At 41.7% G+C, this 27,013-nt stretch overlaps 1 protein-coding gene across 1 annotated transcript in view; it reads right to left on the reverse strand.

The window, feature by feature from the left end:
- The window catches only part of LOC306925010 (aromatic-L-amino-acid decarboxylase-like), a gene marked incomplete at both ends in the record, with an annotated part of 123,623 nt that extends 97,982 nt beyond the window's left edge, over nucleotides 1-25,641 (reverse strand). Inside the window, 7 exons of the mRNA XM_079503689.1 lie at nucleotides 3,134-3,277; nucleotides 6,592-6,690; nucleotides 7,605-7,624; nucleotides 8,493-8,569; nucleotides 17,619-17,752; nucleotides 18,956-19,069; nucleotides 25,441-25,641. Of these exons, the coding sequence (XP_079359815.1) occupies nucleotides 3,134-3,277; nucleotides 6,592-6,690; nucleotides 7,605-7,624; nucleotides 8,493-8,569; nucleotides 17,619-17,752; nucleotides 18,956-19,069; nucleotides 25,441-25,641 (789 nt within the window). The remainder of the gene's footprint in view (nucleotides 1-3,133; nucleotides 3,278-6,591; nucleotides 6,691-7,604; nucleotides 7,625-8,492; nucleotides 8,570-17,618; nucleotides 17,753-18,955; nucleotides 19,070-25,440) is intronic.
- Between the last annotated feature and the right edge of the window lie 1,372 nt (nucleotides 25,642-27,013).

Consider the following 27,013-nt stretch of genomic DNA (forward strand, 5'->3'; position numbering starts at 1 on the left):
TTTGGACCAAACAAATAATTACAAAGAAGAAAAACAACAAAAAAAGTGTTGTAACCTGCCGTTTTTTTCTTCTTTGTAATTATTTGTTTGGTCCAAAATCTTGTTTGTGTTGTCATGAGTTGTCACGACTCGAGTTGGCTTTGTCCGCGGCGTAACCGTCTTTAAATAAATACTTTAAGAAATGTCTATGAGAATAATGCATTGGGTTTCATTTCCTGGTCCAGGGTAGGAGGCGGGACTGCGACGCTCTATATTGCTTCATAGCCTTACGGTCTATAGAGCGTCGCAGTCCCGCCTCCTACCCTGGACCAGGAAATGAAACCCAATGCATTATTCTCATAGACATTTCTTAAAGTATTTATTTAAAGACGGTTACGCCGCGGGCAAAGCCAACTCGAGTCGTGACAACTCATGACAACACAAACAATATTTTGGACCAAACAAATAATTACAAAGAAGAAAAACAAAAAAAAAAGTGTTGTAACCTGCCGTTTTTTTCTTCTTTGTAATTATTTGTTTGGTCCAAAATATTGTTTGTGTTGTCATGAGTTGTCACGACTCGAGTTGGCTTTGTCCGCGGCGTAACCGTCTTTAAATAAATACTTTAAGAAATGTCTATGAGAATAATGCATTGGGTTTCATTTCCTGGTCCAGGGTAGGAGGCGGGACTGCGACGCTCTATAGCCCATGGAAGAGTGATGTGTTGCTGCCTTGAAGTCTCACTTGTGCTGCACAACTCGCTCAAATCTCGCTTATTTTTTAAAATGTATTATAGGGCTTTCATGTGGTATCGTGCGTGTAGGCCGTCTCTATACGGAACGGTATGAAGCGAAAAGGAAAGTTTGGTAAATCGGATTAAACCCCATTTTCTGCGCTATGGGGTAATGAACTAAACGAGCAAATGGAATAGCGCACGCCGCACAATGCCTGGCACAAATAACTTCTTTGACTATACAATTATATAAACACAAGGAAGTGGCAGGCACTCACTTCTGCTGATTATAGGACAATTACAAAGAGATGCAATAGGAGAATAAGGAGAGATGAGGCAGCCTGACTCTGTGCCTGGACATGTCTCCATTGAGGCGCGCGCCGCTCGGCTCTACCAAACTAATTTGGCACGGCTTACGGGTGCTTTTAAACTCCACTATCCCAAATGTATGTGATCAAAATAGCAATTTAGGGGAAAGCGTGCCAACACGCCCATGACCACACCTCTAGGCACAAATACTGGTGTCGGCAAAATAGATAGCGGGTGACGCTGGACCAAAATACCATTACGGGACAGAGCAAGCTCAGAGCAAGCTCCTATACTCGTAATTTTAGGGCAGCGGTTGACTTGCGGGCCGCATCATGGGAAACGGCGGCGACAAAAATGGAGTCCTTAATGTTTGTGTTAGGGACAAGATGAAATTTTACAAGATGTAAATTTTCCTGTCATTGTCAATGGCGTTTTTAAAACAAACATTGAACTAAAAACCTGTAGGAGGGCAAAAAGCGAAATAAAATCCAAAAGAACCCTCATGAAATCTATATACACAATCACAAGACAATCAGAAGTGCTACAGAAATAATTACATTGGATTTTGCTCATTGGCCTGCATGTGAAAATGAAAATAAAATGTATCAGTCTATAATGTTAATGTCTCCCCAATTACCTACTCTGCCTTATGCACACAATGTATATTCCTTTCTTATTAGCACACAGCCACAGGCAACGGCGTCAACTTTGGGAGTGCCTGAGGGCTTGGGCACCCACTGAAAAAAGAATAAGGCAAATAGCACCCACTGAGATTAAGGCTGAAGATCCCCTCCCCCTGGTCATTTTGTCACGTAGGCACACACCTTTACGGTGTTCACAGAACAGGTTCAAATGCTAATACGGTGGCTTTGTTCCAGTGACCGCACGGTTCTGGGGTGGCTGGGGGGTGGGGCGGGGGGCACCCACTGCCGTTATAGGAACCTGCCGCCCCTGCGGACAGGTAACCATTCAGATAAACCCAGGGGCTCCAGATGTATCCTGACCACTAAGCCTCTACAATGTCCTCAGGCTATATGCTCAGCTTCACCAGCCACCTGAGGGAAGGGTGTCATTGTGTGAACAGAAAAGGCGTATAAAGTGTATATATACACACACACACACACACACACACACACACACACACACACACACACACACACACACACACACACACACACACACACACACACACACACACACACACACACACACACACACATACATACATACATACATTCTTAAATTAAGACATTTCTAAACATTTTCAAAATAATTGATAATTAAATATATATATAATAAAATAAATTAAAACGTTTAAGAAGTATAGTGAAAATAGCAGATTGGCTATTTTTGCTATTTTTGCTCCTAGGGAGGCAAAAATGGTTATTTGATATCAGGTAGTGGGGTTACTGTATATCCACTCGATAATACAATTCGATATCATGTAAATACAGGGTACAGGTTCTAATCTAAATGATGTGACTGTAACATATCTGACAGAGTTCCTGGGACTAAAATGTGTGATGGTAAATAAGACACTGTGTGGAAAAACGTGATATTGTGTGCACGGGCATACACACATAATGTGCTCACATGTACCTTTGTTAATGCCATATGTGTGCCTTTGTCCATGTACATATACTGTATGTGTGCTTGCATATAGTTGTGTAGGCTAAGTGTAAATATGTGTGTTTTCCTACATATAGTTGAATAGTCGACTAGGCTACAGTAAGCAGACTGAATCACAACATTGTCTTACAGTACTACAACTTAATATAGTAGGGACAGAGACCAGGTGGTGAATCTGGCGACAGAAATATCATAAATGATAGGCCCTGAAATATTTGTTATGAATAACAGCATGGGGACAACACAAACAGGGGCTAGGCCAGAGTTAAAAATTATTCGGGACAGGGACCTATCTAGGACAAACAGAATATGACATGTAGAACTATAGTTCATACCTAGTTCAATTAATTTCCATCACGGGTACACACACATAATGTTCCTTTGTTAATTATGTGTGCCTTTGTCCATGTACATATACAGTACTGTATGTGTGCTTGCATATACATAGTTGTGTAGGCTAAGTGTAAATATGTGTTTTCCTACATAAAACGGGATGAGTCCTGCTGCCTTGTCCTCCTCCACCATCTTTTTTAACGTCTCTCCTTTGACACTGTAGGTGTCATCTGTTGGGATTTTCTTCATGGTAACACCAGCTATCATACCAGCGCGCTCCACTGAACAATGTGCCTGGAGAGTTATAACAGATAAAGAAGTTGCAGTTGTATTGCATGTTTTGCACTCCGTCCGTGTGTGTGTGTGTGTGTGTGTGTCCGTGTGTGTGTCCTTCCGTCCGTCTGTTACCAGCTAATCTCCGGCACCGTTAACCCGGTCGATGCCAACGATGAACCTCTGCCCCACATTTTCCAGAACGGCCTGTTATAGCGCCACCAGGAGGCCGATTTGTGCAAAACAAGTTTTTGGACAGTACACCTACAGATTTTGACCAAACATCACACAAATTGGTACACAGTCTCTCTAGAGCCATTCAACGAAACAGGTCTTTCAGATTTCTCAGACTCCATCCTGATTGGCTAAGATTGGCTTCCAAAGTTCGCAGGAGTGCTCAGTTTCAAACAAAATGCTGCAAATCATGAACACATCGTGTGATTTCCGTGAAATTGTGCACGCACATTCCCACTAGGCCGAGGAAGAAATGCCACATAAACATTTTCAACTCACCCTCATGGTGGCGCTATAACTGGACGAAAAGTGTTTGTACCTCTAACTGCATGGATCTGTGGATAACTTTGTATGCCAACTCCCTAGAGGCCAAGGAAAAACCTTTGCCTGGAATTTTTCACATCTGCTCTTTATAGCACCACCAGGAGGCCGACATATGTAAAACACATTTTCTAATATTACTCCTTCAGATTTTATCCAAATTTCACGCAAATCAGTACACATGTTCTCCATAGTCATGTGATCAAGGCGGGTTTGTTTGATTTCTCATAATCCACCCTCATTGGCTACGATTGGCTTCTAAATTTTTCAGGAGTAGCCCGCTTTGTACCCGTTTTGTACAAATCGCCACAACTACTCAACGCAGCGTCCGATTGCGGTGAAACTGTGCATGCATATTCCCACTAGGCTGAGGAAGAAATGCCACTTGACAGTCTCACACACACACACACACACACACACACACACACACACACACACACACACACACACACACACACACACACACACACGTTTATATATTACTCCTACACATTTTGCCAAACATCACACACACTGGTGGAGACCTGTGCCCGGAAGGGCACTTTTTCTAGTTGTATGTCTATCTCCCTGCTCTTAATGGTTAATGATGGTTGTATAATTGTGCCGAGCAGAGAGAAAAATTTAGCGGAGCCGATCGGCAAGATACAATATCATATGCACACTTGTATTCGCATTCTATAATAAATATTTGTTCAATCTATTTGAGAGTTATCTGACTGAAATGTTATGCTACTGTAACTTATTGTATGCTACAAGTTACATAGTAGGACCTAAGAAACCAGTATATACATATCATATTATATTATTATGCAGAATAATCATGATAGTATGCTGTAGTTGCTTAAATAGAAGTAAGAACGTCTTTTGTATCATGGCATTTAAGTGAGAGTTGATCTGATATTCAATGTAAACAATATCAGTATTAACAGATTTGAAGGTTGTATTTTCCTTTTATATTCACTAGATGTCAACATTGTGCTCTGATATGGTGTGACTCATTCTACAAATTAGACAGGACTTCTGAAATGTATAGAATGTGTGTCTAATAACCATGAAACGATAATGGTCAAAAAGAGAACAGTTCAGAAAATGTCTTTGTGGTCCTCTTGAATATTGTTTAAATGACATCATGAGATCAAAGTTCCCTATGGTAGAATTCATCCAATTATTATCCCAGATCTCACTGACACATACATATAGGATGCATGCTGCACTGCTTGGAATTAGCCTACTTTAGTTTTACAAAGGAGGCATGTTGATATTCAAGGTGTGTGTGTGTGTGTGTGTGTGTGTGTGTGTGTGTGTGTGTGTGTGTGTGTGTGTGTGTGTGTGTGTGTGTGTGTGTGTGTGTGTGTGTGTGTGTGTGTGTGTGTGTGTGTGTGTGTGGGCATACATTATTACATACACATCCAATGCCAATTGTTTCCTAATGAAGCCAAACATTGGCCAACAACTTAGAGAACAGAACACTGCTTTGCTTCCTCATTCCCAGCCAATTATTCATCACCGCACAGGTTTCATGAGCTATTATAATGGACTTACATTCATTTATTGTGTCCTTTTTCCTACTTTACTGTATGCTGCCTTGTTATTTAATCATTAGGCAATTAGAATGTGTTGAAGATGGCGTCTTGGTCATCAAATGCCTCATTTTACTGCCTCCTTGACCTTGGCATGCTGCTGTCCAGACTGCTGGACCTAAAGGTCAGCACTACGTTCAGGTTTAAAGTACTAAAACAATGGTTATCAACCCACTGGAGGGTTGGGAGGCCCCAAAATAATTTGGCAAAACACTGAGATGTTATTGATAATATAACATTAATATAAAGAACTTAAAGAATACTACGTTAGTTCCATTTATCCAAGGTTTGTTTATGAAATAAACATGCTGAAAATGCACATGGGCCACCCAAGTGTTCACTTGACACGGTAGCCATTAAGTGGTCAGACGGGTGGGCCGCAAATTCTTTCAATATTTTTAAGTGGGCCCTGATCCAGAAAAGATTGAGAACTGAAACATCAAATTGATATATAATAATAACATTGTCATTCCCCATTTAGAAAATGGAAAGAGACTTCTCACACAAATAGTGTTTCCTTAAGCATACAGTCTGAATGCAAGAGATGTCAAATCATGTTAGCAATCACCAGCAGCATCATAGCATATAAACACCCAAACAAGCATATCATGTGTATTTTTGTGATCTTTCGATCTATTTTGATAGATGGATATAGACACGTGGTATGGCTGGAGGGCATGTGCACTGTATGTTGCTACGAACTGATGCTTAATTTAATTTAAAACAGAGCAGACACAGAACAGGCTCTTGTAAGAAAGAGGAATGGAAAGGATTGAAGGGTGAAGAAATGGAAGACACATAAAGCTCATTATGAAAAGTGGACAGTATATATAGTCCCATATGATTGACAGATGATGTGTGTGAAGGCAGGGTGGGTTGGGGGTAAGGGTAGGGCAGGGTTCCGAAGAAAGAGTGACATTTACACGAGAGAGGCAATAGGCCTACAGAACAGATATATCAGTTTGACAGGAGAAAGATTGGAAGAGAGAGAGAAGAAGGCGGCCAGTAAAACAGAGGCACACACATTTTCTCCCGAGTAACCAAAATGTCATCTTAACCTAATGTCGTGGACTAAACCGGAGGACACTCCGCCTGTTGCAATTGCTTATAACACAGCAATGGAATTACAGATACCTTTGGAAAAACATATGGCATTATATATTAGAGGAGAGAGAGTAAAGAGCTGAATTGGTATCCCACCTTTCGGATGTAATCCTGCAAGCCTGTGAGTCCATACATGCAGAAGACAAACCACATCTTTAATGAACGAAACCTTCTACTCAATGGAATCTGCCAATGCTGTATGAGAGGAGAGGAAAGGAGACGCAAAGTCAGTCTCTTATGGCCAGCCATATTTTCTATTTGTATAAAGTATTATATATTTTGTATTTGGTTAATTTTGGTATATTTTGTGATGAGTTGGAATATGTTGTTATTATTTGTGGCTTATATTTTATTGTTTTCCTCTTGTGCTCCTAATTAAGGTGCAGAATGGTGCTGTGAATGCTGTGAGAATGGTGGAGAGTTGGGTGTGATGCTGAAAGATGGTGTGAGTGTGAAGTGTAGTGGACGATTGAAAGCAGGTAGCGTTGCAAATTCGTTTTTGCAAAAAGGGTGAAGTGTCCCTTTAAGTGTGCCTGCACCCGCTGCTCTGATAGCTCTGGGGAATGGCAGCCAGAAAGCAGCCGAGAATCAAGCACTCTGTCCCCCACCAAACGATGTAGCTTTCAGTCCTTTTGCATTTAGTTATATTGTGTCTTAAGTTTGGTCCTCAGTAATTTCTCTTTGCTTAATTCATCTTTGTAAAACCGTAGGGGCCGTAGGGGTGAATGGTCATTTATTTGTTTGGGTAATTTGTTTAACCAAATACTGTGTATTTTTGTCTCCTGTGTATCTTTAGTAGGTAGTAGGTAAGTAGGTTCACTATAGTCTTTTTGTTGTTTCTTTCTGGCTAAAAATGTCAGGTTAGGGATTTAGTATAGGATTTATTGTAAACCTTCACCCTGGAGTGACTGAGTCAACCTTATGTGACAACCTCATGATAAAACTGCTGCTACTGAGATCATAAAACATTTCAGTTTTTACTTCAGTTGTCGTTCTTCCGTATTTAGGCCTATGTTACTACTTAGACAAATGGTCATAACACAGTCTCAACATATTCTGGCATTAAATGTATTGGAGTAAACTAAATCAATTATTATCATTCCTCTTACCCTATAATCTGTGATCACACCTGTGAAGAGAGAGATAAGGATTTAGTCACACATGCAAAGCTTAAATAAATATTCATATCCATCATAGATCAATCAACAATTAAATCTGTCCATTTGAGCAATTTTTTTTGTTTTCATCACATACAAAAAAAATACCCCTTCCATTTTCCTGAATATATCATACATTCTCAAACAGTTTTAAATATTGTGGGTGTCATGCAAATTGCTGTGACGTTAGCAGTTGAAACCTGAAATGTGTTTTCTTAGCCATTATGATTGATGTATTGCATGTATTCTGTTTATTTTAGTCTTTGCTTGCTTTATATATTTGCCTGCTCATTATAATGTGAACTTTAATACAATACTTCAATTAATTTATTTGACATGTCACACTCGGTGTAGATTTGATTAACAATATAGGCCTGTATACAGATTATGGTTATGGTTATTAATATCCAATCATCCAACATATGCCCTGCCATGCCATGCCAACGGACCTACGGACTGTAGCTTTAAAACTAATTTATCTCAGAATCTGACTTGTCAGTGAGCTTAACTTCAGGTGGCAGGATTGTAAGGTTGACTAAGCTGATGTGATGATCAGATCCACTGATTCATTATCTGTCTTAACTTTCTGCCCCCCCCCCCCCCCCATCTCCTTTCTCTCTCTCCAGCTGTACAGTATACTGCTCAGTATACACATGGCGAGTTGCACTTGCAGCTGTTTAATACAAATAATAGCGCTAAAGACATATACAGTAGTTCATATAAATTATAAGGCATCCTTCATCCATCTATACCCATTCGATCTATTGTTAACAAATTACTAATGATGGGATGTATTAGCTTAGCTTAAATGGTAATGTTAAAAATAATAACACTACATACATGACTCTTGGTTTTCATGTGTGAGGTAGAGGGGGTCCATCTTGAAGGCCCCAATGATGTCAGATCTCCTCTTCACCCTGTGGACAAGAAAACAACAACAACAATACCATTGAAATAATTGTGCCGGCCCGTTTTGCTGCTTAGAGCTTACTTCTCTTCTCTCATTTTACACATTTTGTTCTCTAATTGCTATTGTGGATTTGTATGTGCTATGCTAATAGGTATATGATCTGTCTGGTGTCTGCTTACATTATATTGAGAACGAGCCAGCCTTATCATATACACAGTCAGTAATACTGTGTGATATACTGTATATGGGGGGAGGGGGACAAGTTTTGATTTGCGTTGTAACCGAGTGCCGTGTTTATGTTGGCTTTGTGCTGAGCACTGCCGACAATTCAGGTGGCATATGTATAAGGCATGTCAGAGTAGGACTGCAAATCTGTAATTTTATGAATAGTAAAATTTCAGCTTTCTATCTGAAAGAAACAACTGAACTCTGACTGACTAGTGACTACATTACTTCCATGAAGTCAAATCAGTGGTTTGTTTATAGAATAGTGTATTGTCATTATACAAACAGATACCATGTTATGAATGTGTTATTTTGAATGGCGGGCGAGTTGACAACGTCAGGTTGGGCATACAGTGTCAGGGGGTGCATACTTTTGTTAGACATACTGGGGTGCATACTTAGTTTAGACTAGTCATTGGTTAGACATGGGTTAAGGTTAGGTGCAGCTGCACCCAGACATACTAACAGTCCGACAGGCATTAGTCCGACAACACTGTCGCTCCCGACATGCGTGGCCGGTTACAACTAACCCGTGGCCGGGTTAAAACTCACCGTGGCTCCAGACATGTGCGGCAGGTTAAAACTAACATGTGGCAGGTTAAAACTAACCAGTGGCTCCCGACATGTGTGGCAGGTTACAACTAACCTGTGGCAGGTTAAAACTAAGACGTTGCTTCCTGTGAGGTTAGGTTTAGGGTTGGGTTTTGGGTAGGGTGTCGGACTCACGACTGTAGGACTGTCGGAACCCGGTGTCAGTGGGGTGAGTGGCCTTTTATTTATTGAGCTCCTGCCCCCTAAAATGTCTGGGCACGTCTATGGGCTCAAATTGATGGCAATATTATTTTGTATTTGTAAAAAAAAAAGAAAAAGTTCACTGGTAAAAGAATGTGTACTGTATTCATGAAAACAATTTGTGCACTCGTAATTCATATTTTGCTTTGTGTTTGAACTTGCAAACACAAACAGAAAAAATGGCACAACTCAAATAGTAGCTCAAGTACAAATTGGTTCTGATGCTCAGATTTTTTCTACGGATGCTCGCTTCCTGGGCTAAGAGCCAATCACGCGAGGCCTTTTCCACTATACACAATAAAAAAGCTCCATAGGTCTGCATAGCAACCGGGGTTGCCATGTTTGTTAAAACGGGTTTCCTACCTAAGTTTAGGTATACAATATCTTGTATTAAAACAACCAGTCAATGACAAATTGGCTAATTAATTATTTACAAATACAAAATAATATTGGCATCAATTTGAGCCCATACGGGCCCCTGGCTTCCAGACACAGCATAGCAACCATGTACAATTGTACATAATAAGACCTCCATGAGGTAATATGGTCCTACAAGAGTTTATTTCGAAAGAGAACCAGACATTTTCAAGCTTACTGTGTGATAGGTAGACAACTTACCACATAGTTGAGCAGTCAAAGTTGACTAAAAGCCATTTATGGGCGTTGAAGTTGAAAGAGTCTGCAAACTTCAAAAACAAGACAAAGCAACCAATCATTTATGAAGCTCTTTTGTTACATTCAACAATAAGAAGTCCAGACAAACAAACCTTGGATTAATTATTCAAACGACCAGCATGAGGTAAGTAACTAGAGTTCTTCATAGTTCACACCCAGGCAGCGGGTGTTATAATGGATGTGTGATTTCTTCATCGTGTCGCTTTCCCATCAAAGTAGCCTCACACTAACTTTGTGATCAATCACTTTGCCGAGTTACACCAACCCCGTTCACTTCATGGGGCCAGTCCAATGGCGCATTGTAGTCTACGGCCTTCAGTGTTGGGTATATTACTTTATATTTGGAATATATTTCTTATTACTTATTACCTTAATTTGTCAAGTAATATATTGTATTACATATTACTGTCTGAGCAAGAGTAATATATTAATATTACTATTACATATTACTTTTTTTTAAATGCTCAAATCGAACAATTAAATATTTAGTATAATTATAAATTATACATTACGTAGACCAGTGGCGTATCTACAATAAGGCGAGGCCAAATGGCCGCCTAGCCAAATCCATTTGAAAACACGACTGAGAAAAAAAGAGGACAAACACCAGACCTGAGAACTATTAGTGGGGAACGGAAATACGTAATTCTTTAACTTCTGCAGTTGTCACATAATGTCACAAGACAGAGCCACGGGCAACGAGACAGACAGACAGAAAGTAATACAGAAAGTAATGCAGTAATACAGAAAGATTTTTAGAATATATTACAATTTTTTTGTTAAGTAATGTATTATATTACAAGTTACCGTATTCCGGTAATATATTACGTAATATATTAAGTTACGTAGTGTTAGTTACCCAACACTGACGGCCTTCACAGTGACACACGCGCTACATGAACCACGCGACCGGGATGATTTCAGACCCCTCAATGTCCAACCTCGCTGCCTCTGCTCCACACGGTACACCAGCTCATCTAGCGGATTCGACCGCTATCACCCGACTAGACCGCAGTTATCATTTAGGATCAGCACGACTTTTTCGGACGAGTATGGGCATGCTCGGTAGTTCTCCGTGAGTATTTCGCTTGATAATCACTGATGTCCTGGTCAAGGTTTCCCCCTGGTGGACGTGTCATTTCCAACTATTGTCGGGGCATGGAAACTAGGAGCTACTAATATATACTATTCTCTGCCTATCGGGACGTAACTTGGACAGCGCTGAGTCGGGTCTGGTGGCCTTCGCAACGCTCGGCATGGCGACTCGCTCGGCTAGCGCCTCGCTTGGCGGTGCCTCACGTAGCTCAAGGCCACCAGACACGGCGCGCCTCCGTCAGGACAGTGATTATCAAGCGAAATATTCACGGAGAACTACCGACTGAGCCGTTGGGTCGGCAGAGCATGCCCATACTCGTCCGAAAAAGTCGTGCTGATCCTAAATGATAACTGCGGTCTTGTCCATTGATACCAGTCGAAACGGGTGGCTCATCCTACCTCAGCACACGAAATTCTAGTTTATAATATTATAATATAAAGAGGAAGAACTTTTTCCAAAAAGTGTACAGTATTTGTTAAAATCATGCTTTTATGTGGACACGCCCACCAGTTCATTAAGTATGCCTGGTTTGCCAGGTGGGTGGTGATGGGTGGTGATCTACCTGAACTGAAGCCGCACCCACAGCTGTAGTTGTATGATAAAGGGGGAGGGGTTAGTGGAGTGGCTGATAATGTGATGTCACTATATTACTATTAATGAGACGTAGCTTGCGGAGTTAGTTCAGTCAGTCACACTCAAGGGAGTTAATGCCATGCTCAAGGCGCATACTATACTCAAGGGGTTAACATGCTGCATTACTATGTGGGTGTATTCAGTGTGTGCAAGACCCTCATGTCATTCGCTGATGCGGCAGTCAGCTGACCAATTGGGCGGGCTACTTAAGCTCACCAGTCTGCATGCTCTTCCTGCCTTCCTCTGCATAGGTCCCTGGTTGTATGTGATGTTTTTGTTCCTCGTGGTTGTTGCTGCTGCTATTGCTGTCCGTGTGTGCAGCTACTTCTGCTTAAATTATGCTTCTCAGCTACTGTCCTTGCTGTGATAAGGGCCTGCAGGTTGTATGCAAAATATTGAGTTTGATAGGATTCTGCTAATGCTGCTGAGTTCTACTATGTGGCTTCAACAAGCTTCATAATAGCCCGTTTTGGTAATTAAGCCAGATGCGCAGTCAGTGCTGCAGCTTCTATTGTAACATGGTATGTGTTCTATAGCCAAGTTTTCATTTTGCTAATGTTTTGCCAAGTCAGCCCAGGTGCAGTGTTTCTCCCATTCAGTGATGGGTCCTCAACTCATGTGCAGTGGTTGCCACGTCCGCTTTTATAAGCAACGTTGGGCTTGTTTTCTGTAGTCAAATTGTTCGGTTCTGGTGTTCTGTCATGGATCCAAATGACCTTGGCCAATGAACTGTATTGTTTCAAAGTCGTCGTAGTCATTAGGGTATATATTGTAAGTTAAGTTGTCACATGGCGAGTCCTAGTCGGGTACAGGATGGTTCTACACCTGGTTGCTTTCTTTCTCAAGATCTGGCAACTCAGCTGACTGTTTGTGTCTCCTAGCAGTTTCATTCATTTTGGAGCAAGACTTCAGTCACACTCTGCTTACCAAAGTATTCCTTAAAATACTTTCTATATGTGCTTTGGAAAGTGTTGTCTGTGAGGTAACTACCTTACTTGCAATCTTGATATAGGTTTGGTGCTTTTGTAACCATGTAGTGTTGAGGTTTCCTCATTGCCATGAGGGTTTGTTCATGCTAAACTAATGCTAAAGCTAGCACCCTTTTGCCCTGTGATTTATTATGCTTCAGTTTTATGCCTGGTTAACATTAACACTGTCAAGTCATATGTGGCATAGTTATTAATCTTAAAGTTCATCTCAATCCATTTCAGTTATGTGCAGTGTCATTCTAAAGTAGGTTAAAATTGCAAATTGCATTTGCAGTAATGTCATGTCAAGTGACATAGCCTACGGTCTACTGCTGTAGATCTGTAGATTTGTTTCTAGCGGTTTATTTTCGGACGTATTTCTCAATGGGTATCATTTAATTAGTGCTTTCTTTTCGTTGTATCATGTCTCAGCTTCACTATCCGGGTTGAGCTGTCTTGGAGAAGAGTTAAAAGCCTTAACAAACTGCTGCCTCCGTCCGCCTCTTCAAGCATATCTAGCTGTCGGTCTAGTCACTCCAGTGTATAGAGGGTATACGCATGCATAAAGTGAATGGCAAATTGAGTGGCAAAGTGAGTTTAACGTTGCTTAACGTCGTTTAATGCAATCATATTGGACTTTTCTGTCTGGATGCATGGGCTGTCAAGGCCAGAAGTAGTTTTCTGCCACTCAGTAGGCGTTCCCGCATAACTTCCTGGTTTGATGATGATGTCACGCGCATACCCTCCTCAGATGATCCACTGGCCCTGTGTAGCTACCCGTCAATCTACAGTAAGTGTGGTGCTATTTGTTGCAAGACAATGATAAGATAATTCAGGACATTTTGTCATTATTTGGCATATTTCCCTTCACCATAGCACAAGGAGGTAGAACCACTAGCATGCCCTTGTAGTATAAGGGACACTCTTACCCAACTACACAAGCTCAAAGTGTACAAACTCAAATCTGTTATTCTGTCTCAATTAACTTTTTAGGACTATAACTTTCTGAAGAATTGTGAACTGAGGTGTGGTTTAACAATTTAGAGACAAGATAGTTGATTTCCTGTTGACAATAAGGTCTTTCAAACAGATCATGCGTGGCTCAATGACACTATTTGTACAGTGCCTAAAAAGTGTATCATACATTCAGTAACATTTGTAATTAATGCTCCAAGCAGGCCTGATATGTTCTGCAATTTCTCATAAAAGTGGTATCCCGATATATGATTTCAACCCCAAGAATGACCTCCCTTGACTATCTTGAGAACTGGTTTCTCAGACAACAAATTACAATAGTCTGCACAAGGAATAACTTTCCTGCAATGATAAACACCATTTCACATTCATATTGCCAGATTACTTTCCAGGACTAGATCTGCGTCTATTCATTGTTCATTTGCTGGTTTTTGTTTTTGTTTTTATTTTTTATCCAACAGATATGTAGAGATGTATTTACCTGTTATGCCACATTAATAAGAGCCATCATTTTATTTTGAGGGTTGTCTTAAGCTATATCAATCATTTGAGATACATAACAGCCACACTATATTGATACTCTGTGCACAGTCACCATTATTTAACTAAAATGCAATGACTCAATCATTTTAAGTATTGTTTCAGCTAAATGTATTTATTTATCTGGATGTGAGTGATTACTTGAAATTTCTTTATTTCTTTTATTTACCTTCAGCGCTGTTCTGTACTGTTTCGTTTTTGTCATAACCATGAAATGATTGAACAGTTTGATTAATTATTATTATAATGACACAGCATCTATTGATAGTGTTTATTTTGTTTATTTTTTATGTTTGATCACTCAAACATACTTTTGTCACCATCAACACTTGTTATGAAGTGATGATTTAAAGCACACTGGTATTCATAGTCATGGTCATCATTCCAAATATTTGCCTGGGGGATGTTGTTGTGACACATGTAACAGATTGGTTTCCAAAAGCATTTGTATCTATAAGGTAGTATGTCCACATTGGATATCACTATCTTGAATACTAGCAAATCATGTTTTGATTCACAAAACATCTATCAACTAGCTATCTGCATTTCTCCATTCGTGATTCTTCCCCCCTGTCAGGTGATAAGAAGCGGCCTGCTCCCTCCTTTTGCATTGAAGTAAGCATGATATGAGCTCAGTTCGGGGTTACAAAAATTGTTGGAACATTTTTGAGTTCATTCAATGTAATAAATCATCAATGAAATAGCTCTACCTGCTCTTGCCTGCATTTTGGTCCAACTGCCCCTGACACTGTGATACCAGCAATCCACTTGTTGTTCTTAACTGTTCATACACTAAAATGAACCTCCTCCAACCCTCTGCATTCAATCACATGAATATGCGTTTGGGAAACCCAGCCATTATTATTGTCTCCACCAGGCCGAAGGCAAGGCATGGGGAGAGAGTATGTTTTGCACTGTGTGTGTGTGTGTGTGTGTGTGTGTGTGTGTGTGTGTGTGTGTGTGTGTGTGTGTGTGTGTGTGTGTGTGTGTGTGTGTGTGTGTGTGTGTGTGTGTGTGTGTGTGTGTGTGTGTGTCCGTCCGTCCGTCCGTCCGTTACCAGCTAATGTCCGGCACCGTTAACCTGGTCGATGCCAAACTTTGCACACACACTCCCTGGATGCCAACAATGAACCTCTGCCCCACATTTTCCAGAACGGCCTGTTATAGTGCCACCAGGAGGCAGCTTTTCAAAAAAAATTACCTAAAACTGCACCGATCTGCGTGAAACGTTGTATGCACACTCCCTAGAGGCCAAGGACAAACCTTTGACCTGCATTTTCCGCATCTGCCTTTTATAGCGCCACCAGCAGGCTGACTTTTGTAAAACATTTTTTTTATATTACTCCAGATTCTATCCAAAAATCTCACAAATCGTTACACAGTATCTCTATAGTCATGTGCTCAAGTCGGATCTGTCCGATATTTCATATTCCATCCTAATTGGCTATAATTGGCTTTCAAAGTTTGCAAGATTGCCCCGTTTTGAACAAAAGCCTCAAATCATGAACGCAGCGTGCAATTTACGTGAAATCTTTCACACATTTTCTTACTAGGCTGAGGAATATATCCCACCCTTTTCACATTGGCCTGTTATAGCGCCACCAACAGGTTGATTTTTGCAAAACACATTTTTGGAACAAAATGCAAAATGCCTCAAATCATCCAATTGTCATCAAAGGCGTATGAAGAAATTGGCCTATTAACATTGGCCTATTATAGCGCCACCAGGAGGCCACAACCTGACCTGGCTTGGTGGAGACCTGTGCCCCGAGGGGCACTTTTTCTAGTTATTATTATTATTATTATTATTATTACTAGACCTGTACCCGTCGGCCACCAGCCTACTTGGGAACGATGCAAGTAACACGTAATTCATTTTGCCATCTCATTGTGGATCTCAACACCTCTGTTCCATCACTAGAGTAGAAAAATAGAGGGGGGCCCAGGCGGTGGCGTAACCGTCTGGGCACCCGACTGGTAATCCAGTCGCAGTGTGCCGCGGGTTCAACTCCCGAGCCCGACACGGCCTTCACTGCATGTCTTCCCCCATCTCTCTCCCGTTTCCTGTCAGCCTACTGTCTGTCCCTTCAAAAACCAATAAAAGGCGTAAGCCGCAAAAAAATATCTTTAAAAAAAATAAAAAAATAGAGGGGTCACTTGGATGAATGTAATGACTCACTGGGAAAACAATGAAAAGCATAAATGCAGGGACTACAGAAACAGGTAGCCTGGCTGCACGCACGCACGCTCACATCACATCACATCACATCACACTTAATTCCTACATTGTTTGTTCTGACGCCTTCAGGTGTCTTAGTAATAGGGAATTTCAGGGAAGATGATGCAACGCCTACATGTATGTCGTCGTCGTTATGTCACACTTCACACGCATGCACACACACGCACACGCACACGCACGCACACGCACACGCACATCACATCACATCACATCATCTTGTTTAAACAAGATAATTATCTTGTTTAAACAAGATAATATCTTGTTTAAACAAGATAATCATCTCGTCCGGACAAGATATTATCTTGTTTAAACAAGATATTATCTTGTTTAAACAAGATACTTATCTTAAGTTCATTGAGACACTTCGGCTCAGATTGACCATAGACCATTTATTGCAAAGCTTTTGCATGTGAGTATGGTGGTGTGGCTCTGCTCATGTGATATCAGATGATCTGCATTCCGTTACACAGTTCTGATATCACATTTGATATCTCAGATTATCTGTGCCCCAAGACACAGCTCTGATATCAACAACCCCCCAGAGCAGAGCCAAAGATACGATAATCCATGAACAATACGCAGAATAACACATGATTCAACACAATGAAACACATCAACACATGATTCAACACAACACATGATTCTACACAAATCACAAACGATACAATAATATCCCATAATCCCTGGACTAAGAATTACGGGGAGGAGGCCGGGGAGATAATATCTTGTCCGGACGAGATAAAATATATTTTGAATGCATGGCCATTCAGGGGCTCCGTACTATTCTGATATTTTACCCGAACATATATCATGGAAAAGCGGCACTAAACCACTTTTCTGTGTAATATTAATGCAGATACTGGATCTAACCCTAGTTTAGGTTTTGATGCCCTCAAGTGCTACAGTAACTTACACAGAGACACTGACCTGAATGACTCCTCCACCTTGTCCATTGGTTCCAGCAATGAAGGCCTCAGGTAGTTGGAGCATTTTCCCAAGCCAGTCCAACATCACAGTCTCCAGCTCTGTACAGGCTGGACTGGCAGCCTAAACATATTATGAACCAATAACATGACTTGTATGACCTCCCAGATTAACCACTTCTCTAGTCTTAGTTTTTTTCACAGTCTACTCCAAATCTCTTTGCCAAAAAACATCTACAGCTTGTAGAGCTGCTATGTTTGCCAAATGTTTCCCCCAGAACAGGCACGGGCCCCCCCAAATGTCCCCCCCCCCCCCCTTCAAAGCATGAACAGCATACAGCACTTTCAGACTGTCTGAAAGATGTGTTATCAACAATACTTAACAGCATGAGAGAGAGGCCGCGTCAACTGTCACCGTAAACACGACAGACGGACAAACCATCCATCCGTCTGTAGTTGGCGCCCCCCAGTGGTTGGCGCCCTGGGCAATTGCCCACTCTGCCAGTGCCATCCGCTGGCCCTGCCCCAGAATAGGCATGCTGGGGTTCAGTTCAAGTTGTTAAAGTGTAAATATTAATAATAATAATAATTAAGTTTGGCACTTTGATTTAATCTTTCATAGGTATATTTTCACTTTAACCATTCCTCATATGTTTTGACAACTTGCAAGTGCCGTAGGCACCGGAAATATATTTATGTATTTTACAGTTAACACTAATTATGCTAGTGACGTGTATGTATGACATGTGACAGCGTGAGGTAAGAACGGAAGATTATGCCTCCCGGTTTTGGGGGGTAACGGAAGGCTGGGCGTTTCAGAGTAAAATCTGCCTCATCTGCTGGCACTCTAGCACCATTATTTTGAAGAATTTCCTGCAAAAAGGTTTATTAAATACAGTTTTGGGAAAACTTGGTGTATTTTTTGGGCAAGGAAATCTCGGGAGAAGGGTGTCATGTGACAACTTCTCTTTTATTTGCAGAGATTAACTGTATAGTTAATAAATACGGTTTTGGGAAAACTTGGTGTATCTTTGGGCTAGGAAATCTCGAGAGAAGGAAGTCATGTGATAATTAACGTCTTTTTTATGGTGTTGTTCTGAAGGGGTTAGAACTTTTGACTGCCACGTCAGTCTGGAGCAAGGTGGAACTCTATATTTGGGTAAGACTTACATAATACGTAGGCCATCCGGCCTGGCAGAGATGCGCTCCGCAGTGGGCATATCACATTTATTTGACTATGAACCTTTTAAATATTTTCACTTGCATCTTAACTTAAAATACCTACAGAAATAAACAGAAGTAATACAATAAAAGTAATGTTTGTTACCCAGGAAAATCGAATGCAGCCAATGGCTCCACAAAGCATGTCGGCCAACATGGCAGGGAAAGAGGAGGCTGCTGCAAAGTAGGCATAGAAGTAAGGGCTGTGCCAGTGGGTGATCTAGAAGGACAATCTATTATACATTTGAAAAGGTGTCCCCAAAGCCCGAACCACGAAAAGAAAGTCACCAGCTACTACGTCACTGACACGCTGCAACACGCTGCAACACACACTGCAACAACACACTAACACGTCACACACTTACCCTCCGCGTCGTTCGTTCCCTATCTCCTAATGTCGCGCCGCTCGGCCACACTCCACACCACCCGCGTAAAAATTGTCATCGCACTGCCACTAAAGCCGGCTCCCGTCCACACTCGCAAACAATATCAATATAAATAATAAACACAAACACGCCACAAGCACCGACACCCCCGCCTAATTTGTTGCCACGTCTATGAAAACAAGCCCAGAAAAAATGCCATTCAACACGCTACTTACAACTCGCTTACAATTCGCGGACCTGGCAACACTGCATCCTGTTTTCCCATTGGCTACGGTTGCTACAACACGCATTTGCACTGCATCTTGGGAGCAACACAGCTTAATGTAGGGGTCACCGATTGCTGTGCTACATCCCCCTCATGTTCTCACCACCCCGTTCGGCTACACCACACACACTAACCTACACAATTCTCCACATGCAACACAGGGCCCTTATTGGCTAGCCCCCTCACATGGCGATCCCCACACCCGAGGCGCATATATGGATACGAACAACAACAGCAACACCACACGCACACGCGCGCGCTGCAACAACAACAAGCTACGTACAGTGTGTGTGTGTGTGCGCGCGCGCGCGCGCGCGCGCGCGCGCGCGGGGGGGGGGGGGGGAATTGGATCGCCGCGCGATGCAGCGCAAATTGCACTACACTACACAGGGCTCGACAGTGCGACTACGTACTCGCATTTGCAACTTCACATATCACCGTGCAAGTTGTACAATTCACTTTGTAGCACCGGTGCGACTACACAATCCGATCTTTAAAGCTAAACGTTGCGCAGTTTACATCCAAAAGAATGTGTCACTCTCTCGGTTCTGCACCGCTGCTGGAGAAGTATAGCACTGTCGAAGGCAGCGCAACTAATCCCCCCCCCCCCCCCCCCCCCCCCCCCAGCGAGGGAGGACAGAGAAGAGAGCGAGAGAGAGAGAGTGGCAGTGGCAGCCAGCAGCGATGTAACATGAGCCTGTGCATTTCACGCTTTTCACCCTATATAACTTCAACGCATAGGCAATCAAGTCAAGACCATTAATTTATGACTGCTGTGTAGGGGTGACGATTGCGTGATGCTTATATGTACAGGATTCTAAACAAACAAAAAACACCCCAAAGGAGTGGGGACCATTCTATCCATCTACATGTTTTGTCATCTATATGACTGTGATGTAGATGTAGTGCTGTATGTGTGTTTTTTTTAAATAACAAGTACATAATAGTCACTTTAATATAATACATAATTAAACCAGGTGCAACCCCATACCCATTTACATCACCTTTTACATCACCTAATCAACATGAGATAGACTTTAATATATTAGCGCCCCTCACTTCACACGGGTGTGATTTGTTTGTCTTCATTATCATGCTTAGTTGCTCCCAAGAGGACAGCTTGAAAAGCCCTGACAATTATGGGTGGAGCTTACATGATGACATCAGCACAGATTTACAACAGGTGTATGTAAGCACAGACCCAGGAGCTGTCAGTCACCTCACCACTATAGGAAGACACACAGCAGCACTGCCATCTAGGAAGCTGCACCACCAAATAAGGTATGGACATTTTTACAATTACAATTTACAATTTAGGCATTTAGCAGACGCTCTTAATCCAGAGCGACTTACATTAAGCAAGAACAAAAAGCATGGGAATACATCACATATGTAAAATGCATTTATCGCGAAACATGCGTAAGCTAAGAACGTGATGTGGGGACTAAAGCTGTATATAGGATAGGAGGGCCCTCACACACATGATTTCATAACTTTTCATCGTGCTCCTAAAATAATTTGCGTGCTACTTGGAAAAATGCTAAGCGTCGAGCCCTGCTCACACACACTACAACACGCTTAAAACTCGCGCACCTGGCAACACTGCATCCTTTTTTCCCATTGGCTATGTTGTTAATTTGTTGCCACGTCTATGAAAACAAGCACAGAAAAAATCTACACCTGGCGTGGAACAAACGGGACGAACCAAGGCGCATATATGGATCACAACAACACCAACAACACTACACGCACACGCGCGCACGCGCTACAACACAAAACAGCTGCATACAACGCGTGTCACTGTGGACTTCTGTACCTGTGGACTTCTGTATCGCAACGCGGGCAACGCAACTCTGGGATGAGCGGGCCGAAGGCCCGCGAAATTCTAGTTATATACAATTGAAAATTCACTTAATGACAATTTAAATTCCCTTGGTTGGGGCGGCAGCAACTGAGTGGTTAGAGAGGGCGCCTGGCTGTGACTCAAAGGGTCACCGTTTCACCCCCATCTATACAGTATGTCAAAATGTGAGCAAGACACTTAAAGAAGTAGGTGATACTCCTTTATTTATTTCCTCATCACAAATGTGCCTTACAGTATATACGTTGTTAATGGTAAGGTCACATATTATGACATTATTAGTACTCAAATTGCTGAACGTGCAACTTTTAGCAACCAACAGAATTTCATCCATTGGGCCTATATTTCTATCATAAAAGTTAATATACTAATCACTATTTCTGGGTTCATGAAATTTCCAGTAGACTAGAGTGCGGAGAGCTTGAGCTTGAGCAGACTGCAGATCACATAAATCACCACCTGTGCCTTGTATCAGGCACGTGTATCGGGCTCGAAAGCCTCTACCCCATTGTACGTCAGACCGACATACAATGGGGTAGAGGCTGCATGTAAATGCTGCATCCATGGTCTGGAGAGGGCACTTGGTAAAAAGTGCCCTCTCCAGACGGATGCAGCATTTACTATGGTGCAAAAAACGCAAAGGCCCTTCAACATACCAAAGGCAGCATTGAAGAGAATTGCCCCTTACTCTCCTGAACTGGAATGAAGCATTTTTATGTTGAAAGAATTGCCCTCCGTATGCTGTGCGCCACATATCCAGTAAAGCTTGATTATAGCCTACTTAACTGAGCGCGGTGCCGCACACATAATTATAGCGGATCTACAGACTCGCAACGCGTGGCAACACAATGCCTTGTGAGCTTGTAGACGTTCTCAAATTTTTATTAAATTAAAAATGTAAAAATTCATCAATGAGTTAAATATATAAATCAAGGGTCTAATACATCTAGTCTAGAACAAAAGCCAAATCAAATATGTAAAATCTTAAGTAAAAATCAACTTTACATTTAATTTGTGTACTCCTCTCATTCAGTAGTCATTCAGTTGTGAAAACAGACACTTGGGAAAGAGTATAGGCTATTTATTGATTGATTGAATACTTTATTAACAGGCTTTGGGCCAAGCCCCTAGGGCCTATAGGCTTGTTTCTACTGTGGTCCTCTGTATTATGTCGGAACCGGTCAGAATCGGTATCGGCAGATATGACCCTGCAAATAATCGGAGATCGGATATGGTCTGGGGGCTTGTTGTGGCTCTTCAAAGTTTAGTTTTTTTGTCAATGTACGTGCCTCATGATTAGGGCAACACGGCTGTGTCCCACTGTTGTAGAATACATGCTGAATTGCTCAGAGATCATCAGTGACTGCAGCCAGCTATAACTTTTGTGTGAACATTGTTCATTGTGAACATTGTTTCTCTTCCCTGTATTGACTGCCATCGGAGGCTGGCCTCTTTGATGTGGGACCTGAGACGAGAGCGTGGCTGCACCACTTTGAGCTGCATGGACATCTGACCATGATACACCAAAGAAGAGTGGCTTGATCCCATGTTCACGTGTTCATCTAAGGCCATGGCTTGGGAACGTTTTTGTTGCCCAAGGCTATGTACTCACATTTGTTGGTTTTCTGAGGGAAAGATACACAAAGCAGAACGATGAATGATCTACTTACTGTGCATGTATATCATAGGATACCCATTGACTTGAATCTAACTACAGTATGTGTGTTTTACCCTCAGGAAGATCCTGCATTCAAATCATGTTGCTTGAACACACATTTTATAACTACATCTATAACCACGTTTGACCTGGCTTCCCTGTTTTGAGCATGTGAAGCAGAGTTACTTAAAGGGGCATTCCACTCATTTTCAATGGAATGCCCCTTTAAGTAAGGGAATTTCTTATTGGGTTAGGGTGGCACGACATTGAGTAACACGGGTGTCCAACTGTCCATGTTAGAGCAGTGCTATTTTCAACAAGAGTCTGTATGTTTACTGTGATACCGTGATGATTAATACTGGTTGTTCTTAACATGCTAAATGTACCCACATAAAGTAGCAATGCTTTGTAGTTTGTACATGTTTTCAATTAGTCATCTTGTCATATCAAACAGTAAATTGTTTAAAAAACATACTCTTGGTCACGTTGCTAATTCTATTATAGACGTGCCGAGGCTGTAACACCAAAATAAGTGATCAGATACCTCTGTGTATTCTAGTAGCCACAACCATTGGCCAAAGTGTGGTACTATAGCACTCAATTGAAAATACAAACTTTGAAAGGCATACTGTAGCTCATGAACCGATTGACCATCAGCAATTTTAAATCATTTATTCTGTCTGCGATTCAGGCCAAAAACCGAGCAGTCGTTTTTTGTTAAATGCGTCAATATGATAGAGGGCTATGTCACATGCTTAGACACAAAGTCCACAACTATGAACCGTTTGACCGCCAGCAATAAAACTTCAATACACTTCAATACACATTCCTCACGAGGAACAAATGTGGTATGGGCCTATGACCTCTGACCTTTAGATCTCCCACCATTTTGAATTATATGAAAAACAGTTAAAATCTACTCCTGGGATTTGCTCAAAACTTTCTACACACAAACTTTGGAACAATATCTAAAAACCGACTATGAGAGAATTTTTGAGTGAAAATTTTTTATGAGCCAAATATATTGCAGTTTTATGAAAACGTTTCTTCTGCCCCACTCCCAGCCCTAATACAGTACATGCAGAGTCACATGTTTATGAAACTTTACAGTATGGTACAAGTAAGACGCGCGAACGCGGGAAGCGTACGCAGCTCGTAAATTGCAAAAACAACAATTAGAATAAATTACGTAATTTTGTAAGGTTTTTTTTAAGTTCTCTTTTTTTTGTGTTTAAGTTTTTTTTTTAAGTTAAGTTTTTTTTTAAGTTAAGTTTGTTTAAGTTTTTCTTAACTTTTAAAGTTTTTCCTTTTTAAGTTTTTTTTTTAAGTTAAGTTTTTTTTAAGTTTTTCTTTCCTTTTAAAGTTTTTCCTTTTTTTTTTTTTTTTGTAAGTTAAGTTTTTTTTAAGTTAAGTTTTGTGTGTGTGTGTGTGTGTGTGCGTGCGTGCGTGCGTGCGTGCGTGCGTGAGTGTGTGTGCGTGCGTGCGTGCATGTGTGTGTGTGTTTTTGTGTGTGATACAGCTGCGCCCTCTGGTGGTGGGCGGGTGGTGTTACAGCGGGACAGACACACACACACACAGACATGATCTGCTGGGTCTCATAGTAAATGCTCACTGCGTTCGCAATAAGATCATGCCAAATAGCGCTGAATTCACTTCAATTTACGCTGGGCAAGACCTACGCTGTACACAGTGTATCATTTTTTTGAGCGGAAGTTGCAGGATTTTGGCGGAAGTAGGCTACCAGGGGAAATCATCTGACGGATGTTCCGGCCCGACACTAACACTGATACACTCTCTGCCTTTGATCTGGTTGTGATCAGGCTTTTCTCTTCGCAGATGAGTAAGGCTGGGACCGAGGCTAGGTTAGGTTTAACATAGTTTTACTGAGGTTAGGGTTAAGGTTAGGTATAGTTTTACTGAGGTTAAAATGCTCATTTGTAAATTGTATGGTCTTCTTTCTCTCAACTTCAGTGTTCTATGTTTCTATGGCAGTTATTGTGCATGCGTATTGCATATACTGTAGTTTTTAAATGGTGCCTAACAGCCTAGCCACTCCAATGACTGGCCGCGCACGCGTGTCTGTCTGTCTGTCTGTCTGTCTGTCTGTCTGTCTGTCTGTCTGTGCGTGCGTGCGTGCGTGCGTGCGTGCGTGCGTGCGTGCGTGCGTGCGTGCGTGCGTGCGTGCGTGCGTGCGTGCGAAGTGTGACATAACGACGACGACGACATACATGTAGGCGTTGCATCATCTTCCCTGTGTGAGGAGGACGCGTGCGTGCGTCTTTATTTTTCAACAATACACAATGAAAAATGAATTACGTGTTACTTGCATCGTTCCCAAGTAGGCTGGTGGCCGACGGGTACAGGTCTAGTAGTAGTAATAATAATAATAATAATAATAATAATAGAAGAAGAGTGAACTGACCCCAGGCATGATGACTCTCTCTACGTCTCTCATAACATCCTCATATGTCTCAGGCTCCAGTGGTGCTTCAGCAGGGATCATGGAACGCAGGTAGCCTGGTTCTACATCTGGGTACACTGGACGTTGTTCTATGTTCTCCATATAGTCGGCCACATAGTCTACCATCTCCTTCCCCCTGCGACGGAACTCTGCTACATCCATGTTAACACTAGAAGCACACACACAGGTAGAGTTATGGTCAATTCAGTCATTGAATTGCAAATCATTGCTGTTGGGTGGAAACCTTGTATACCAAAACCATTTCTTTTTTAATTATCATTTTAAAAACATTTTAAAATAGTGAAAATAGCCAATCTACAAGCTTACAATGCCTCACATGTGCCATGTGCTATTTTCACAACTTTTGTGACACACTTTTAAGTGCAAAATAATATTGGCATTAATTTTAGCCCATGGTGGAAACACTGTGACTAAACCCATGAAATCTATTCTAACCCTAAACACCAAACGTTGTCAAATGTTGTCACACCATCACTAAACAGTAAACACGGGTATATGTACCAGGTGTACTGGTGTAGTCTATCTCACTCTGTGTTAATTGTGTTGAAGATATACCTGACAGAATGACACAAAACACACGTCTCCATGTTAGTTTGGCTTAGTGCATTGACACCTCAGTCTATAAACAAAGTGAAACAAACACTGTGTAAGTAATTTGCAATTTCAATTCTTATTTTGTTATAAAGGGAAAATAACAAAATACACCCATCTCATTCCAATACGGAGACAGACAAGGAAGAAGTGGAGGTGTGCCAGGGCATTTATACTTGGGACAGACAAGGAAGAAGTGGAGGTGTGCCAGGGCATTTATACTTGGGACAGACAAGGAAGAGGTGGAGGTGTGCCAGGGCATTTATACTTGGGACAGACAAGGAAGAGGTGGAGGTGTGCCAGGGAATTTATACTTGAGACAGACAAGGAAGAGGTGGAGGTGTGCCAGGGAATTTATACTTGAGACAGACAAGGAAGAGGTGGAGGTGTGCCAGGGCATTTATACTTGGGACAGGAGGAGGGGACTTAAAGGAGCTTTAATGCACTGTAATGTACTATATTATATACATGGAGAATTAAGTCAGGTAGAAGCACTTATATTAGTATTTGTATATTTGGTGCCTGTGTGTTGGTTCCCACAGCACTAACTTGATGGCTGGAAGCTCTTTGTGTCTTTGGCAGTGTCCTGCTAGTCTCATTCTCCTGGCTGCAATTTTCTGGCACACCCTTGGCATTCCATCATACATATTCTTGTTGGTAACATATGTACTCTTGCTGCATTATGTAAAGTACTCCACGCAGGTGACGCAACATTCTGGTGTAGCACCCATCTGCAGGGTTGGCTTCAGGGTCCAGCATTCACTGCCGTATAGGAGAACAAACTCATAGAAGAAGCTGAGTTTGATTTGACGGGGGAGGTTGGAGTTCCATATGCTGGTTCAGGGCCCTCCATGCAGGCTCCAGAAAATTGTGACTGGAGGTGCTATGGGGGGGCTGGCTATTTAGAGGGGGGGCTAATTAA

The sequence above is a fragment of the Electrona antarctica genome, assembly GCF_951216825.1.
Source record: "Electrona antarctica genome assembly, chromosome: 6".
In the NCBI taxonomy this organism is placed as follows: domain Eukaryota; kingdom Metazoa; phylum Chordata; class Actinopteri; order Myctophiformes; family Myctophidae; genus Electrona; species Electrona antarctica.